This window comes from Hirundo rustica, chromosome 4 (assembly GCF_015227805.2).
Source record: "Hirundo rustica isolate bHirRus1 chromosome 4, bHirRus1.pri.v3, whole genome shotgun sequence".
Classification (NCBI taxonomy): Eukaryota; Metazoa; Chordata; class Aves; order Passeriformes; family Hirundinidae; genus Hirundo; species Hirundo rustica.
Genome location: NC_053453.1, coordinates 24704795 through 24722672, shown reverse-complemented (window position 1 = coordinate 24722672; position 17878 = coordinate 24704795). Strand labels below are relative to the sequence as shown.

General features: G+C 40.4%; 1 protein-coding gene across 4 annotated transcripts in view; it reads left to right on the top strand.

Annotated features, from left to right (window-relative positions):
- Positions 1-17878, top strand: part of ST7 (suppression of tumorigenicity 7) — a 141193-nt gene that overhangs the window by 70241 nt on the left and 53074 nt on the right. For all 4 annotated transcript variants that reach the window (XM_040061972.2, XM_040061971.2, XM_040061973.2 and 1 more), the window contains exons 2-3: positions 6680-6762; positions 15795-15954. In XM_040061972.2, coding sequence (XP_039917906.1) covers positions 6680-6762; positions 15795-15954 — 243 coding nt within the window. The remainder of the gene's footprint in view (positions 1-6679; positions 6763-15794; positions 15955-17878) is intronic.

The following is a 17878-nucleotide window of genomic DNA, read 5'->3' as shown; positions in this document are numbered from 1 at the left end:
CCGTTCCATTTTTAAATTTTCTTTTAGCTCATCTCTGTATTTTACTAGCCTACCTCTAACCTGGTTTTCTTTTCTTTTTCCTTTCCCAAGTTACAGTAGGGTCTTAGGTGCTTTTTTGTCTCACAGATCTGGTTTCCTTGATGTACTTGTATGCTCTTCTGCTCTCAACTCTGTGTTGGTTCTTATCTCTTATCAGTTACATCTCCCTGTATACAATTCACAGTGGGGATGAGCAAACTTATTGTAATAGGCTGAATGGCTAATGCACTCTGAAGGATGCAGTATATTTGTCTAAGTCCCAAAAGCTCCATAGCCAGCAGAGACTAATTCCTGCTAGGAGTGAGACAAGAGTTTTGATTGACCCAGTAACTTTCGGATATCGTAACAGGAATGAATATAGACTTGGTGTTGAAAAGCAAGGCAGCACAGATCATTGTGTCACTTCGGGCTTCAGATACTTAACATGTTAGCATGTTTGGAAGAATGATTAAATCAAATTTGTTTGTAATCCTCAGGCAGCATTTTTTTGGGAAAAGATGGACTGTATTTAGTAAGATTTGTTTCAGTTTTCTGTGCTGCATATAATTTGCTCAGTGGGCAGTTGCGTTGCAAATTGGAAAGAATGTTAGTTGACATTTTCAAAACTCTCTATTTTTCAGTTATAAGTAAGTGAACCTGGCAGTTTTTGACATGTAACTGGTCCTGTGCTTACTACCATCTGCTCTTTCTTCTCTTTGGGCTGTGCTTTGTGGCCAAAAGCCTCTCCCATCATACCAAATTTTTATCCAGAAGACTGTCCCTACTCACTTTCCCTTTTTATTGTGTTATTCTATTGAAAGGGAAAGCCTGCATTTAAGATGTGGAAATGTGGAAGAGAGAGTGTGGTGGTCTTCAGTCCAGAAAGTTTTATTTCACTAATTCGAAATACCTGTGTGGACAGAACTCTGATTATGCATAACAATGTAGTTAATCAGAGTTGAAGTAACAGGAGGTTTCTGGTACATCACCACCTTCTCTCACCTGGCCTCTTAGCATAGGCTCCAGGCTTCTGAATGTGATTCTCATTCAGCCGCATGCCTTTAGGATGGGACTGGGTGGTTGAACAAAGTGAGTGGGCATCTGGATCTCCTTGTGCACAGATGAGACACCAGCTGTTTCTGTCTGGAATGGCCACATGTCTGTTTACAGCTGAGAAATTTTTTTTAAGTTTTGAAAACAGATCTAGACAAAATGCCTTACCGAAGGAAGCTGCACAGCATCTGCAACAAGTAAATGGAAAATCTCTCTGCAGCATTCTGAAGCTTTTGAATGGTTACTTCTTCTTTAAAAAGTTGAAATTTAAAAATTTCTTTTAAAAGTTTGAAAAAGTTAAAACAATCTTAGTTGCTTCCTAGGGAAAATCCTGGTAATTGGTAAAAGTGATTTTGTTTTCTAAGACAATACTCTGTCCTAGCTTGAAATCTGATGGGGTTTATATTTTGTATTATTATATTTAGCTGGAGACCATAATAGTATATTATGTGTACTTCAGTCTGACCCTAGTGCGTTTTCCCAAAAGTATATTATAGGCAACATTCTTATGAGGGAGGAGTTGAGAGTTCAGAAAGTTTATGTACAAACAGTTCAATTAAACTCAAGAGGATGCAGCGCTTCATACTCAGAGAGGGAAAGTTTATACACTTAGTAAAAGAAGTTTATTGAACTTAATTTTGCCCTCTTTGCTGACACTTTGTTAGACGAGTTCATCATTGCTGCTAAAACTTTGAATTGAGGAGCTTCATTAATCCAAGCAGAGGTCGCTGTGAAACAAGCCAATCACTGCCCTGTATTCTACACTGTGTTGGAACAGCAGCCTGAATGGATGGTTGCAGTGAAAAGAAATTAAATTGGTGTGTCGAAGGTCTCCAGCAATAGGTTTCTTAGCTTGTTGCCTGTCTAAGGGACTTGGAGCTCTTGTCACTGGTGTTAAAAGAGTTTGCATCAGTCTGCATAGGAAGCAAATATTATGGAGGGCAGAGACAGAAAGTGCAGTAGAATTTCTTAGTAACACAAATATAGCCATGTTGACTTAAGGACTGGTAATGCACTAGAAGGGCTCTGTGATTATAAATTTTATGTTTTCTGGCAGTTTGCTCTTACAACATTAACTACTGTACCCAATTATATTTTTTATTTATTTTTAAGTTAATTTTTATATAATTTATTTATGCGTAATATTTTTAAAAAGGTTATTGAGATATGTATAATTTTACCTGCATTTCGACATAACAACGAGGCACCATAAATGGTGCGGTCCCATCTTTGCTTGATCTGTTTGTTTATATGATTTGTTACATTGTTACTAATTTTTTATTTGCACCTTTCTGTACACTTATATCACCTCACATTGAGAAGTAGGTAATGAGGCTGTCATTCTCGTAGATCTGCATGTGGGAATAGTTGGTAGTTTGCAGTGCTCCCTCCCCTAGTGACCTTCTAATGTAATTAACTGATGCAGCAGTTAATATGATACTTTTAGCAGTTCAGCTCTAGTATTTTCTACTGTGGTTCCTCACATGCTTGAATTCTGAATGCCTGAAGACTTTGAAGAAATTTATAAAGCAACAGTGTTTTTTTATGGTCTTGAGTGAAACATTTTGCATATTTCAAGGATTTTGTTACTTGAAAAATACCTGGATTTTCCTCTTGTGTTTATTCCCAGGTTCAGAATGAATCACAAATATTGGAAATGAGTAATATAAACAGGAAAACAGGAAATTAATAATATAATATAGCATCTGCTTTCAAAAACATTTCAATCGCCTTTTCCGATTAGTCTCAACTGGGAATTTTAGATGTGACTTTTGTAACTTCTCCGCTGTGAACTGAATAGGGTGTAAATTCATCTCTGTGAGCACGCACAGTTAACAGTCCTTCCCCAGACAGCACACAGAAGGATGAAATGACTTACCAGTGTAACTTAGGCACTTCTGAAAATGTAAATATGCCTTATTCTGGATGTCTCAAGTACTATTAAAATTAAAACAATAAAGTGAAGGGGAGAAAGAGGGGATGGATATTTGTAAGGCCAGGAGTCTCTGGTAAGTAGATATGTTTGGCTTTTTTTAGACAGAATTTATAGGTCATGCTGGTTTTGCTTAAAAAATACAAAACAAACTGTACTAACACACCTGAAATAGATCATTCAGTGTCAAAAGCCTGTGCAAATAATTGAGATTTGACAGTAATTTCAAACAAGTTGCCAGTTTAGGAACACCAGGCGATTTTTCTTTTCTCTAGATACTCATTACTTGCCCTTCTTAAGTCCTACCAAGTTACAGGCAAGAGATGATATTCTTAACTGAATAGCTGCAGTATCTTCCCTTTGTGAACAGAAATGATTAATCATACACCAGAATTCAGAAGAAATTACATACAGTACTACCTTTTGCGGGTAATTATACCTGGCTTCTTTATTCTGCAGTCATCTGCTATTGTCTTCAGCTCACATTTCTCATAAATCTCTCTCTGCTCCTCAATCCTGCTACATCATCAAATGGAAATACAGATGAAAAATACTGCTATCCAAATTTAGGCAGATGGACAGGTAGCTTTATCTAATGGCTCTAAGTTACTGCAACATGTTCAGGAACCCTGATTCCATGGGGGGATGGAGACGTTGGATATGATAGTGATTTCTTCAGTGTCAGAATGCTGACTGTAAAGAAATGCTCCCTTTTGGATAGTGAGATATATATATATATATATATATCTTACAATGCAAAAGGGGATTGATTTTTACTCTTGAGGTTAAGTATTATGAGAACTAGGCCTTGATGTAGTTTCCACTAAAACAGTGACTGAATTCTCATTGACTTGAGAATAAAAATAGTCAGACCACACATGCTTAGTTTTACTGCTTTGGAGATATGTTTCTTATTAGAAAGTATTTCCTATTGTTAATAATATTTATGGAGACAAAGGAACTGGGAGAGTAGCTAATAATTGGCCAAACATGATACTTTTCATAATGAAGTAGAAGATTTTTATATTTAATGAGCGGGAAAAAGCATGGCCAAAGGATTAGAGAGATGCAGTCCAGATACACAACTCCAGTCATTTGAGTGCACGTGTATCAAATCTACTAACTTATTTCAGTTATTTGGGAATCTGGCCCATAAAATCTAAAAGCATCCAACATCATATCTGTTCACCTTGTGAGTTCCTGTGACTAAGCTGTAAAAGTGAAGAACTGCAGCAGCCTGTAGTAAGGAAAATAAACGAGCACCAGTATATGTGCAGGCAAAGAAAGCAGTAACACTTGTGGAAATTATAGATAAATAAAATCCAATCTCCATTCACATCTTAGAGTTTCTCTATAAACCAGTATACATTGCTTGTAAAAGAGTGGTGACAGAGGAAAGGTAATAGCATTTCCTATGAGCCTCATTCGATCTGCGCCACTGATGAGCTCCATAGAACTAATTTGTTGAAAGGACTCTTCCAAGTGGGGATTTATTTCCCAAAACAATTTTTATGGATGGAAGTCAGTAATTTCACTATTCAATGGATATGCTCATGTGGAATCTTCACAGTAGACTTAGATGGCTTACAGCTTTGGAATTCAAATTACCTCCAGGGTAATGGGAACTTTAAATAGAAAAAATTCCAGTATTCCATAAGCTGTGAAGCTGTGGTGGGAGGGTGGAAGAGAAAGTTCCTCTGTAAAGTCTCTTGCTGCCTGTCCTTTCATGTTAGTGTTGGCACTGCAGTAGCACTATGTTACAAGGTGGAACACAGGCATCTATATCCCACGGTAGCATATTCTCTCTCAGGCATATCCTGCATATCCTGACCTGAGCAAAGGAAGTAGTTTCACTGGCAGTCTGAAATTTCCCCAGTGACATACTTAGAGTATGTCTCTGGCTTACATTTGCATTCCAAAATGAGGAATGTTTCTTCTAAAAGACTCAGGGTAGTTGGTGAAGCCAAAGCTGTTTCAGTCGCTCCATTCCTTTTCCTACTTAGTAGGTGCTGTGGCTGAAGAAAGCAGGGACTACTACTTCAAAGTCTGCTTTTATTGAACAGGACAGGAAAGGAAGGAAAAGAGGAATGACTGATACAGTGCAGCTGTCTTGCACACAGCAGTTTTGAGGATGTGATGCTGATTTACGCTAGCTGAGAATCTGGCATCTAACGCATTTGGGAAAGAAAATGTACGATGGCATTAAAAACCACTAGATTTATTCTTTACTGTATCATCCTGGTGCTTAATGCCACTCCAGTGGACTAGGAAAGGACATTTCCATTTTAACACTTTATGGCTTCTTCATGAAAAGAAACAACATAGAAAATAAGCAGCTAACACCCAAAAAAGGAGCTGCATTGCAGGGGTTTAATCTCTTTTAATGATGCATTTCTGCAAAACAAATTTTTTTAACTGATCATGGAAAGGAAACCATATGTTTGATGGTTTGTATTCTGCTGTTGTTGTCTCCTCTTCATTTTTTGACTTCATGTTATTTAATTTCTGCTAGGTGTTATTTCTAAAGAGAACAGAATTAACTGAGGGCCTCACACCTACATATCCAGGTCTTTTATCAATGTTTTTTTTATGACTAGTACTCTGCTACAGGCCTTTTAAATTTATTGTCAGTTCCTTCCCTAGTCCTGGATACATGTGCATATAGAAATATATGTGTGTGTACATACATAAATGTATATGTGTATGAGAAATTCTTTGGCACTGGTTGAGACCAGTAGGGTTGTTTACAGAGGGTATTCTAACCCTTAATGTGGTTTAATAGGGAATGTTTTAATTTGTGGAAGATGGAAGTGAGGGCAAGTTGCATTTTCTTTAAACATCTAGAATTCAGTAGAACTCCAGTTCTCTCTGGTAGCTTCTGTAGAGTCATCAAAAACCTAGAATATTTTATTCTCCTAAGGCCAGCCATAGAGATTTTCTATGGCAGATGAGCATGACTACCGGAGGATTTTCTCAGCAGCTTTCAAGATGGGATATTGACTAGAAAAGCCCTTTGGATTTCCAGAAGCCCATACAGATGGAATTGCTTGTCTGACTTCAGATTCAGATAATCTGGACAACTATCATGATTTCACCCCTTACTAACAGAAAGCGAGTTAGGTCATCTTCTACTCACCTACTCACTGCTGTAATACTGAGTGGTTCGCCAACTTTGGAGCAGTAGAAAGAATTAGGGAAATGCTGTTATCTTCTACTTTGAGGAACCAAGGTAGTGAGAAGTAAAAAGCTTAAAAAAATGTGATCAAGATCTACAAGATATTGATACAATTTTCGATGCAGGACATTGAGATAGACTTCCAAGATTTCTAACTGCAATAGAGTAGCAAAGGGCATATAATAAAATATTTTCCATATATCGTGGGGAATCCTAAACTCTGTGTCAGTGGAGCACTGACTGAAACAGGAAAGTCCCAGATATGTGTGCAACTGTTTGCCAATGCCTTGTGATTGACTTGGTTGTGAAAACAAAATTCTGCATGTGGCAGTCTAATGCTCTACTTTATTGCATGTTAGGCAGACAGAACAGAATGTTATTTTAACTGTCTTTTTTATCAAAGCTAAGGTAATAACTTACCTGCAGCTGGGAGGAGAAAGGGACACGTGGAGAACATGTTCTGCTCTTGTACTCATGGTGTCCTCTCTTTTCTTTTTCAGTGAGTATGTTTTTGAACACATTAACCCCCAAGTTCTATGTTGCCCTGACAGGCACATCCTCATTAATCTCGGGACTTATTTTGGTAAGTACTACATCTATCAATATCCCTTTAGAATTTGATTTTGATACCCAGAATTGTATTTTGGGCTTCATGCAGATTAATAGGTATCGTTTTTTCTTCTGTAAACTTAGAGTTCTGCAGCACATAAAAATTTGTCTTTATTTGTGTGTCTCTTTCTGTGGGAAAGAAAAAGAAAAAAAAGATGTTTCAGTGCTGTATCGTAGAAGAAAAAAGTCTTGAAGAACAGTGTGACTCACTAACAACCCTACAGTAATTCTTAACGACTATTTGCACATTAAGTGCTTTCTTTGACAAGTACAACAGAAATGAAAAAGGCCAATTAAAAAAAGAAGAGGAGGAAAGGTACCAACTATCTCAGCTTAGCATGGTCCTTTCAGAAAGATACAGCAGGACTTACTTGAGAAACACTGGTTCTGGTGCCAGGATTCCAAGGGATAATTTTTTCAGATCTTCACTTCTAGAATTTTTCCAGTACATATCTGCCTATTTGCTTAAATGTCTGTATTTTTAAACCATTTAAAAAACCCTCCTCCCATATGTAATTCTTAAGGGATTCTTCATGCAAATTGATGCAGTAGAGTGAATCTCAATACTACCACAATGCAGGAGTCCAAAGCAGCGTATTTGCTCTGAATTTTATCAAATACCTTCATAGAAACAAATGGAGATTAAAAATACAAAGATTAACAGGGTTTACATATATATTATTGTATTGGTGTGCTCTTGTTTCCTCACTGCTGAGAGCTGGCATACTGCTTACACAAATGAATAGTATAGCAGATCAGAACAGAACAGAATGATCATCTAATCCTGGTGCCTGATGACTTCAGGGCTACCAAAAGTTAAAACATGTTATTGAGGGCATTCTGCAAATGCCTCTTAAGCACTGACAGGCTTGGAGCATCCAGCACCTCTCAAGGAATCCTGTTCAGTGTTTGACCACTTTCTTTTCTGTTCCACTGCATATTCTTCTGATGTCCTGTCTAATCCTCCCCTCTCACAGCTTTGAAGCATTCCCAGGTGACCTGTCTCTGGATAGCCAGAAGAAGAGATCAGCCCCTCCCTCTCCACTTCCCCTCCTCAGGGAATAGTTCCCTTTGATTTGGTCTTGTTCATTCAAGTTGTATGTTTTGAAAATCTGCTGGATACAAGCAGTAGACCCTCCCTCACCACACTAAACTAGGCACGGAACTGGGATGAGACCAAGTGTAAGCTATTGTAGTGGTAAGTGGAGAGAGGAGAGAGAGAGAGAGAGAGCATGAAACATGGCTAGAGGCTGCTTCATGTCACCTCAGATCTACTAATCTCAGAGAAACCTGAAAGCAGCTAGGATCCTAACTGAACACTATCAGTGTGGTTTTGGAAATCCGCACCTCTCACTTCACATCGCCTGTAGTCAATGTAGATAAACAAATGGCATCCTCGACTACTTAATTCCTGTGAGACTCTCATCACTTAGATGATTTCAAGTATAAAGCAGCAGGTGCACTGCTGCTGTGCCTTGCTCTGAGTTTCCTCATAGCAGAAGGCAATTAACTAATGTCTGCACCTTGGGCATTCATCAGTCTTGTATGGATTGAGCCCCAGTGCACACGACGGAGCTCCAGAGAGATCAACAGAACTTTGAGAATATGAGCAGGAGCGAAACCTGTAAGACTTGGGTTCAGTTCAGCAGAACTCACTCAAATGCACTCAGGAGGAAAATAATGTTACATTCAGCACTGTCACTCAGAAAGAAGAAAATGCTGGGCCCCACCACCAAGATGAGGAGGACTGAGAGAAATAACATGGGTTTCACAGACGCAGCTCTGTATTTGTTGCTAGAAGGCGAAGACAGCAGGGAGAGGTGGCAAGACAAAGAGAGTTTATGTTTTGCCCTATTGAATTATATTACAGAATCAAACAGGAATAAAAACTTTTCAAAGTGACTAATTTATGTGGAACTAAATGCATCACTGCAAATGTAGGTACATTTTAAACTAGTCAGGAAGGCAATTTTTGAGGAATGCGCTCAGCAGCTGACTTGTGAGCAAGAAATTTCTAAGTGCTGTACTTTGATGGGAAGTACAAGAAGGAAGTGGCAAGATGTACTCAAGACTATGATATGGAGAAGAGGCAAAAGGGCACCAATATAAACCTTTCATGAAGAAATCAGATTGAGCCTTAATCAAAAGAAATTCCTTAGAATTGCATGAGAAAGTCCATTATGAACAAGTTGAAGAAACAGTGAGGTGATGGAGGTGTAGACACAGAAATCAGACTGAAAGCCTTTTTTTGTTTGTTTGTTTTTTCTTATCTTCACTATTGTTATGAGTCGTTGTTTGCTGTTGATAAGGCACTTTCCTAAATGTGAAAAAGTTACACAGGCCAGACAGGTAACAGCCAGGAACCCTAGACTGTAGGGACCAGTGTCTGTGCTGAGAGGAACATGCTTTCTGAAAATCTCATAATGGAAAAAGAACTAAGCAGATGTGGTCATGGAAAGAAAAAAGTGAGAGGTGAATGGATCACACATCAGAAAAGACAGCCGATTAAGTTCTAGTGAGGTAGTGCTAGCCTGTCATTAGCCTAAGTGTGCTTCAGATTAATTATTTCTTAATCTTGCTGTTTACCATGACCAGTAGCATGATAAATTGCCCACATTGCCACACACTTATATCAGACTACAAAGCATCATCAGTTCTAAAGGATTCTTAGTCCTGTTAATGGTATAAAGTGAAGTTCTTTTATAAAATAAACATTCTCTTGTCAAAGCTACATCACAGGGTACTTTTTAGACTAGAGGTACTATTGTTGCTTGAAATTTTCCACCATATGGGCTGGCAGATTTATTTCCATTATCAGCTGGCTGCAGTTCTTAATCAGACGGAGAAATCACAGCACTGCAGGTTATGAAATAATGGAAAATTCCATCATTTCATAAGTGTGGTAACTGATGGGAAAGTGATTGCTTTTCCTAACTCATGTTTGGGTCATGAAAAAATGACTGCGAAGTTCAGCTTTTTCAATATAGTTTGAATACTATATTACCCCTTTGCAAAACACTACACTCCTGTCTTATTTTGTCTCTTACTTTAATTCTTTAGGTAACATTCTCACCTTGCTATAGGCAATGTGACTGAATTGAAACAAGGATTTCAGATCTTTTCTCTTATAGGTCAGAACTGTACAGAAAATACTTTTCTATCTCAAGTATTTTCCTTAACAATTACTTGACTACAACACATAGTTAAAAATTAACAATTTAGCATATATTCTCTTCATCCATGCACTGTTGCAGGCATCAAAAATAAGAACAAGATTTAGTCCACAGCTGCATTCGAGATACTGTATTGGAAACTTGGTTCCACCACAGTTACTCTTAATCCAGTGAAATACAGTGTGCTGTCTCACAGAATACAATGAGCTGCATTGTTTTCCATGTCTGGGAGGCTGAGGTTTTCCACAGCTAGGGTAATAAAATTGTCATGAAACACACCTGACATCCAGTAAATGCTGTGAAACAGAACCATGTAAATGCCACTGAGATTTTCTAAATAAAGCCACATATCTAACACACAATTATCACCAAAGTTGCTCAGCAAGCATGTGAGGTACTTGCACTGCAAACTGATAGAGTCTCAGTTCTAACGAAGAACAGGTAGAAATGAACCTCAGACTCAAATGTCCACCAAGAACTCCTTGTTACTCTACTTCTGAGCTTGGGACAGAAGTGTCTTCTGCTACTCAATGAAAAACTATCTGCAATGAACAAATACCAGGCCTTTCAGATGTAAGAATTAGAAAGCCAGCCTACAGAGGTAGAGCATGAGTCTACACACTGGCTAGCATTGAGCAGCTAGGCTGTTTGCTCCTATCCAAGTATGTAGTACTGTCAGAGTCACAGTCTTGTAACCAATGGTAGCAGTACAGGAAGTCTGAGAGAGGACCTGAGTAACACAGAAGGACTTATCTTCTGTAGATACTAATTGATCTTCTACTTGTTTCACTACCTTTATATAGTCTGCTGCAGAGGGGCAGAAGAGTTACTGAGTTCTGGGTGCTGCCACAGGTTCTATGAAAGTCTGACAGTTGTGCAGGGACAGTCTTCAGGGTAACCATCCAAAGTTTCTGCTCCGCTCAGAGAAGGTTCACAGGTCAGGAAGGGCAGAATCATTGTAGAGAATTCCTAAGAAACTGGAAACTCATGCCAGGGAACAGAAGAGAGAGGAAGGATCTATAGGAAGGCAGGCTATAACCCAGTCCACAGACAAGAAAATGGTATTGTAACTAGGTGGGGTCTACATGGTCTTGAGAGATGTAATACACTTAATCCAGGCAATATAGTATTTTCTTCTGTGTTTCTGTATTTCCAGAGGTGGATGAAGTAAATAGCTATTTATTTTGAATATGCTGCCCACTAGCACTGCATGTATGTTCTCCTGCTGACTCTTTGAGATAAGACAAATGGGGGTTCAGTAACAAGGAGCAGAGTCTAAGAGCCTGCTGAGTGGGTGTATTTAATCCAGAAGGAATGGGGGTGCTTATCCTTCAAGGCTGTCTTTAAGGACACTCAGCATGGTCAGAGGCATGCTGCTTCCTAGATCCAGGATGAGCAGGACTGGAGGATCTCCTGGAGTCACTGGCTACCCCTAACAGCTAAATAAAACAGAGCAGCAGCTTGCTTTGTTGGAAGGCAAGTAGCATTGTATAGTCACACTTGTATGGATAAATACTCTTGCCTCCCAAAACATGGATGGCCTTTTCCATACTGTCTACTGGAAACAGCCCCTGGGCTGTAATACACCTAGAAAATTTGCAGTCCTTGCCTGGGAGAGTTGGCACAGATCAGGTAGTGTGCTAGCAAACAAACAGCATGAATTACTTGAGCCAAACCTGTGTTGTGGTCCCTTTTATTTATAAAATAGGCTTAACCATGGAATCAAGTCTTGCTATCACTATGCTGTTCCTCCAGAGAGTAAGTTTCCTTTAAAACCATGAGATAGGTTGAAGAGTACTCCAGATCTACCCCTCTGAGACCTGAAAGTCTCATTACAAGGCTGAAAGAGAAATCTGAGCTGTGGAAGTTGCTGGCAAATGAAATATTTTACTGCTGCTGTTGAAGACTCCATACACTTACACTAGGAGGGAATGGCAGAGTGCTCTAAGATGGGATGCCTGTCTCACACATGAGAAACAGAAAAGCATAATTCAAATTATTGATAGATATTGCTCCTTTGTCCAGTGAGAATCACCACCAAAACCATCCCTTGTGAATTGATGCATATATGATGGAATATCTGTTCTGAAAAACTGCAGGAAGATCAGATCTGATAGCCAAGTGATGCAGAATAAATTAGTTGCTACAGAGATAAATAAAATTATCTGGGATTGTTTGTCTGTGAGAGCAGAGATAAGAAAGAGGATGACTATAACATTTTCATTGCACAGAGGGAGAGAAGTGTATTAAGAAGACAATATTTCCAAAATCAAATACTCTTACATTAAGCAATACCTATACCAGATAAAAAAAAAAAAATCTAATTTGCATTTCTTAGCACACAAAGTTAGAAATGGTCAGAACAGGGTTTTAACTTGGCCCTTGTGAAATTATGATCTCAAAAATCCCTTGAGGGTGTGGAGATACTTGTTTCAATTTGAAAGCACAGGCACCAACTAGAAAGACCCCCACGTCTGCCACTGCTGTGAAGGGGAGATCTCTGGAAATGAGCTCCCCTCCCACTGAGAGGAGAAATGAGGTGGCTTTTTTCTTTCAGAAGCGGTGCAGAAATTACCTTTCTGATTAATTTCCTCTCTACTTCAGATCTCTGTCAATGGGTAATTAATCTTTATAGTAATTTATTCTATCAGATGATCTCTCAGCTGCTGAACTGTCAAAAAATTCTTGACTTCACATGGCTTTCAAGCTTTTTAAACGTTAGAAGTCAAATTTGATTTATAGAAATCAGGTTTCAAACCAGATGGCACTGTCTGAGAAAGATGCAAAAATTCTCTAAAGAGAATTTATTGGCTTGACTTAAGCACCAAATTACAGATTATCTCCTTATACATGCTGAACAAATCACTCCAAGCAAAGGCGCATGATGATGATGATGATTTATGTCTTTAATTTCTAAAAGACTATATGGATTTGAGATCTGGCTGATGCTTCCTGGCATTGGATTAATTGAAGATAGCAAATATTTTTCAAAGCTGCCTTAAACAATTTATGGGCTTTAATGCCATTTTTAAAAATAATTAATGTATTTTTAGGTCTAAGGAGGCAGACATACAGCTGTGTCACATGTTTGAGCAAGTTTCTGTCACTCAGCTGAACTGTAGCAGAGACAACATTTATATATATGTGTACATTCTTTGTAATTGTCCCCTCAGTTTCATTGAAATTCAGTGTGACAGCTTTCCAGCTGGTAGACATTTGTGCAGGACAAGTGGGCTCAAGTGTGCTTTTGTGCTGCTCACTCTCTCTCTGGGTTTTACTGACCTCATCTAAAAGCTGATCAGGATTGAAATAATGAGCAGGAATTTATTAGCACATTTTGCGAAACCATGTTTTTCTCCTCTCTTAGAGAAAGTACAAAGCTTGTTAGATACGGTCTGGTTTTTGCAAGGCCAGTCTGGCAGCTGTACTTGAGTTCCTGACTTACACTATAGTGAAATTCTTACTGAATGTCCCTTGCCTCAGTGCAAGACTATAATCTTTCATTCCTACCACCCTCTCCCTCTGAGACTTTTGACAGGTAGAACTGTGGCTTTTGTGCCTTGTGTTGTTCCAAGGTTTTCAAAGACAGAACAGAAAGATGTTCACAGCTGATCTATGATTGTATCTTATGGCATAGCCTTTCTCTTATGGTCAGTCACATGCTCATGATGCTTTCTTAAATCATAAGATACAAACTTTAACCCCTTTAAAAGGTGTGGTGTGCCTAAGAGCATGAGAACAGCTGAAACCAAAGCTGACACACTTGTGCCAGCTCCCTGTCCACCATCTCCAGCATTCAAAGGCAGTGATGCATGCCAGGGGAAGCCTGTGTGGAACAAGTGTTCGCTGGCACTGCATCAGCATTCTGTCCTTGGCACTTGGCATTCCCACCTGGGTGCTGCTGCAGACACATGCCTGTGGAACCACAACAGCGCCAAATACACCTCAGTCTGTGTAAGGATGAACTGTCCAGGTTGTGTGGGGTTTTGGTGACTTGGGTGGGAAAGAGTTCACAAAGATCTGAATATGTTAATGCTCTGGTTTGTCTGTGACCATCTGTTTATCTTCCCAAATGCTATGTGTTCACACAGTCCTTCTGTCTTCTCCCCATTCTTTCTTGTTGATGTCTCTCAGAAACGCCATTAGATTGTTTTGGGGAGTGATCTCCAGAGCTGCCACACAATCTTGTGTGAACTTGTCTCAAGTAGCCACCAGCTTCATTCCTTTTCACTCCTATGCAGATAGAGTCCTTCCATATTAATCCTCTAGATGCTTTAATAACACATTTTAATTTAGGGGAAGCCCCAGTGCAGAATGCATTAGGGGCATCTTTTGGAGAGGATACTTTCCTTCTATGTCAGAAAATTTATTTCTCCCTCTTTTAAAAGGGGTGGGGTAAAAAGTATGTCTGGTCTACAGACAATCCAATCTCATGGAGACAGAAGTAATTTCAACTATAAAGAGGTCAAGAGAACTTAAAAAATAAAAAAAATACTGAAGGATGAAGTGTGTGAAGCCTGGCCTGAACTTTTCTGGAGCAGGCAGGCCCTGAAGAGGCCTTCCAGAGCCTGCTGTCTATCGGCTGACCCACCAAAACCTGCCCAACAGCACACTGCAGTGACAAAGATGTGACACAATCCTTTCCCCTATTGTTGATTGTAGTAGGAAGAGATTTTATCAGAGCTTTCAGCACTGGTAGCACATGGAGATACCAAGGAAAATGGAAGGGCAGAGACTGTTTGTTCCCAATTTTTACTGCAATCAGTGTTACAAAGTCCTGCCAAATTTCTCAAAACTCCTTAGGTTTGCTTTTGGTATGTAGATGTTTGGGTGAGGATTCAAATGCAGTTTATGTATTTATTATAAGCTGAATGTATGTTCTTTGTATGTATGTTTCTTTACAATTTTTACAATCTAAACATTTTCCATATTTATATGAAATACTCTTCATTTCCAGGTTTATGTGGTTTCCTGAAAAATGTGTATTCTTTGTGAATAATATATTTTTTGGTTAAAGTACCACAGGTACATGTTTATGTATATAATTTCAATTTCAAGGTGTTCTCTTAAGCTGTGAAATTATTTTCCGAGTAGAGCTCTGCAAATATTTTTTTTCTGATTTGCTAGCTCAACCAAATGCCTGAAAGTAAAATTAATTTAGTCAGCCCAAGTCAGCCAAACAAAACATAGTTCAGCGAGGGGGGAAAAAGAACTCCTAAAAGGAACAGGATTCAGCTTCCTGGAGTTTGTTTGGCATTTTTAACATTTCTTTTTTAAATTAAATTCAGTGAATGTCTTTGGAAGCATTTACTGGGGAAACAAGCAAACCTGCTTTTCCTCACATTCTCTGGACTGCAGAGGGAGCTGAGGCAAGGCGAGGCGGATTGACGCCTGACTGCAGCATCCCATGGGCCTGGCTGATACGGGCCGAATGGGGGATTGCGGGGGGCGTGTTCTAGAAGTCAATTCAAAGAAAGAGGCTTAACAGCTGAAATAATTTGAGTTTATTGAGGTTACTTGGGTTTTAAAACAAAATAAAAATAATTGCGTTAACAAGATTTTACATTTTCCTCCTAAACTTGGGTCGGATTTAACTTCTCCGTGCGCTCGGGCAGGGATGACGCGGGCAGGTGCCTTCCCCCGAGGGGCGCGGGGCGGAGGCCGCGGGCGCCCGGAGCTGCTGCCTCCGCTGTCGGGCTGCGGCGCTGAGAGGCGGCAGCGGCCGGGAGTCGGGGCGGAGCGGCGGGCTGGAGCCGGGGCGGAGCAGCGGGCGGGAATCGGGGCGGAGCAGCGGGCGGAGGCCGGCGGCCCTGACGGCGTGTGTGCCTTGCAGATCTTCGAGTGGTGGTACTTCCGCAAGTACGGCACCTCCTTCATCGAGCAGGTCTCGGTGAGCCACCTGCGCCCCCTGCTGGGCGGGGTGGACAACAGCGCGCCCAGCGCCGCCAGCGCCGCCGGCGGGGACGCGGACTCGAACCGCCAGAGCGTCTCAGGTGAGCCCGCGCCTGCCTTCGGATCCTGCTCCGCTCAGGGAAAAGGCAGAGCTGCTTCGTTAACCGCTAATTGCATCCTTCCGAATTCACGCAGTGGGTTTTGCTTAGGCTGCAAAATTGGTTAATGCATTTGTTTTCTCCTTTTGTTCTGAAAACCCTGCGGAGTTGCACGCGCCCTTTCTGCAGTATCCTTTGTCCAGCGGAGGGGCTGCAAAGATGATTAAGGGGCTGGAGCATCTCTTAGGAGGGAAGTCTGAGGGAGCTGGGCCTGTTCGGCCTTGACACGAGACAAGCGAGAAGGGGCCTCATCAATGTCTATGTGAAGAGAGGGTGTCAAAGGGATGGAGCTCAGTGATGCCGAGCAATAGGACAAAAAGCAGCGGGCAGAAACTGATGCACAGGAATATTCCTCATATTCGACCTGAATATGAGGAAGAACAACTCTGCTGTGCAGGTGACCACGCACTAGAACAGGTTGCCCAGAGAAGCTGTGGAGTGTCCCTCCCTGGAGATATTCTAGCACCATCTAAATGCAATCCTGTGCCATGTGCTGTGGGTTGAGCAAGGAGGTTGGATGAGGTGAACCACTGTGGTCCCTTCCAACTCAACCGGTTGTCTGAGTCTGTGATTCTAAAGGCAGGTAGTATTTTTACTGAAATAATTTTAAGTAATAACAAAGTTATTAAAAAAACAGTCAGACAGAGAAGTCAGAAGTGTTCATCTGGTTTTGCATCACTTTTTTTCATATAATATAAGTAGCGTGTAAACAACATTTGGATTTCACCGTAGTAAGTGGAAGCATGGTGACTTTTAACAGCTTAAGGGCTTGTTATGTTCCTGACTTTGCTACACATTTGATCTGTGACTTTGGGAAAGTCCTAACATAGTCAGGTCAGGCTTTTTTAAGAGGCCTCCAGTTTAGGAAGCATGATTTCAGGCATTTGTGGCCTGATTTTTACAAGCTCCCAGGCATTCACAGCTCACACAAGTTTCAGTGCAAGGAGTGAGGGTGTCTGACCCAAAGTCACTGAAGCCTGAGCACTTTGATTGTGAGGCCTGGCTGCCTGGGCAAAGGTTCCTCTGAGAGACAGGCCAGCCTGCTTAAAAAGCATCAACCCCCCAAGCACTGAAATTTGTGGACTGAAGGAGCCACAGGGAAACTTGTCTCCCTATCTGGGTGACTTAACTGTCCAGGGAGAATGAACTGAAAACTTAGCCCGTGAGTGATGAAAATGCTGATATGCTATTGCTTCTGGCTTGAGTGGGAGATACTATTAAAGTCAGGGCAGGAGCAGATCTGGATTTGTGTTTTTCATCTCCAAAAAGAAGCTTATCTGTCTCTGTCCTAGCTTGGCTTACAGGCCATAATCTTAATATTGGAAATTAATTGGGGATGTGCCCCTAGAGTCAGATACAATTTTATTAGATTTATTTTATCTGCAGGCTTTTAAAATATATCAGAATTTACAAGTGAAGGGAAGTGAATGGAAAGAAAAAACCTCACTTATGGAGAAAACACTGTTCTCCAGCTGAGCTGCCTGTGGCTGTACCTGGCAAATTTTTATCTCTACTCGTCAGTAGAAAACAGGCAAATAAAAATTAGCTCTGGACTTACATGTTAAATAATACGGGTGGCCTTACAAAACCTTTTTATTTACTGAGTAAGTCTATTTAAGGAAGCCTCCATATAGCACAGCAAATTCAGCTGTTGTCATTCTCATCTGAAGAGAGGCTGTGAATAGCAGCACTGCATGGTTCAGGATATTAGATTTGGGTGAACTGGCAGAAAGCATGGGACAGCTTGGAAACACCTGTGTGCACTCATCAGTGTGCTCAGTCACACTTCAACTGCTCTGAAATAACTCCTGTCATTTTAAAACAGAAGGCACAGTATTTTGACTAATGAGGTTCACACATCTTGACT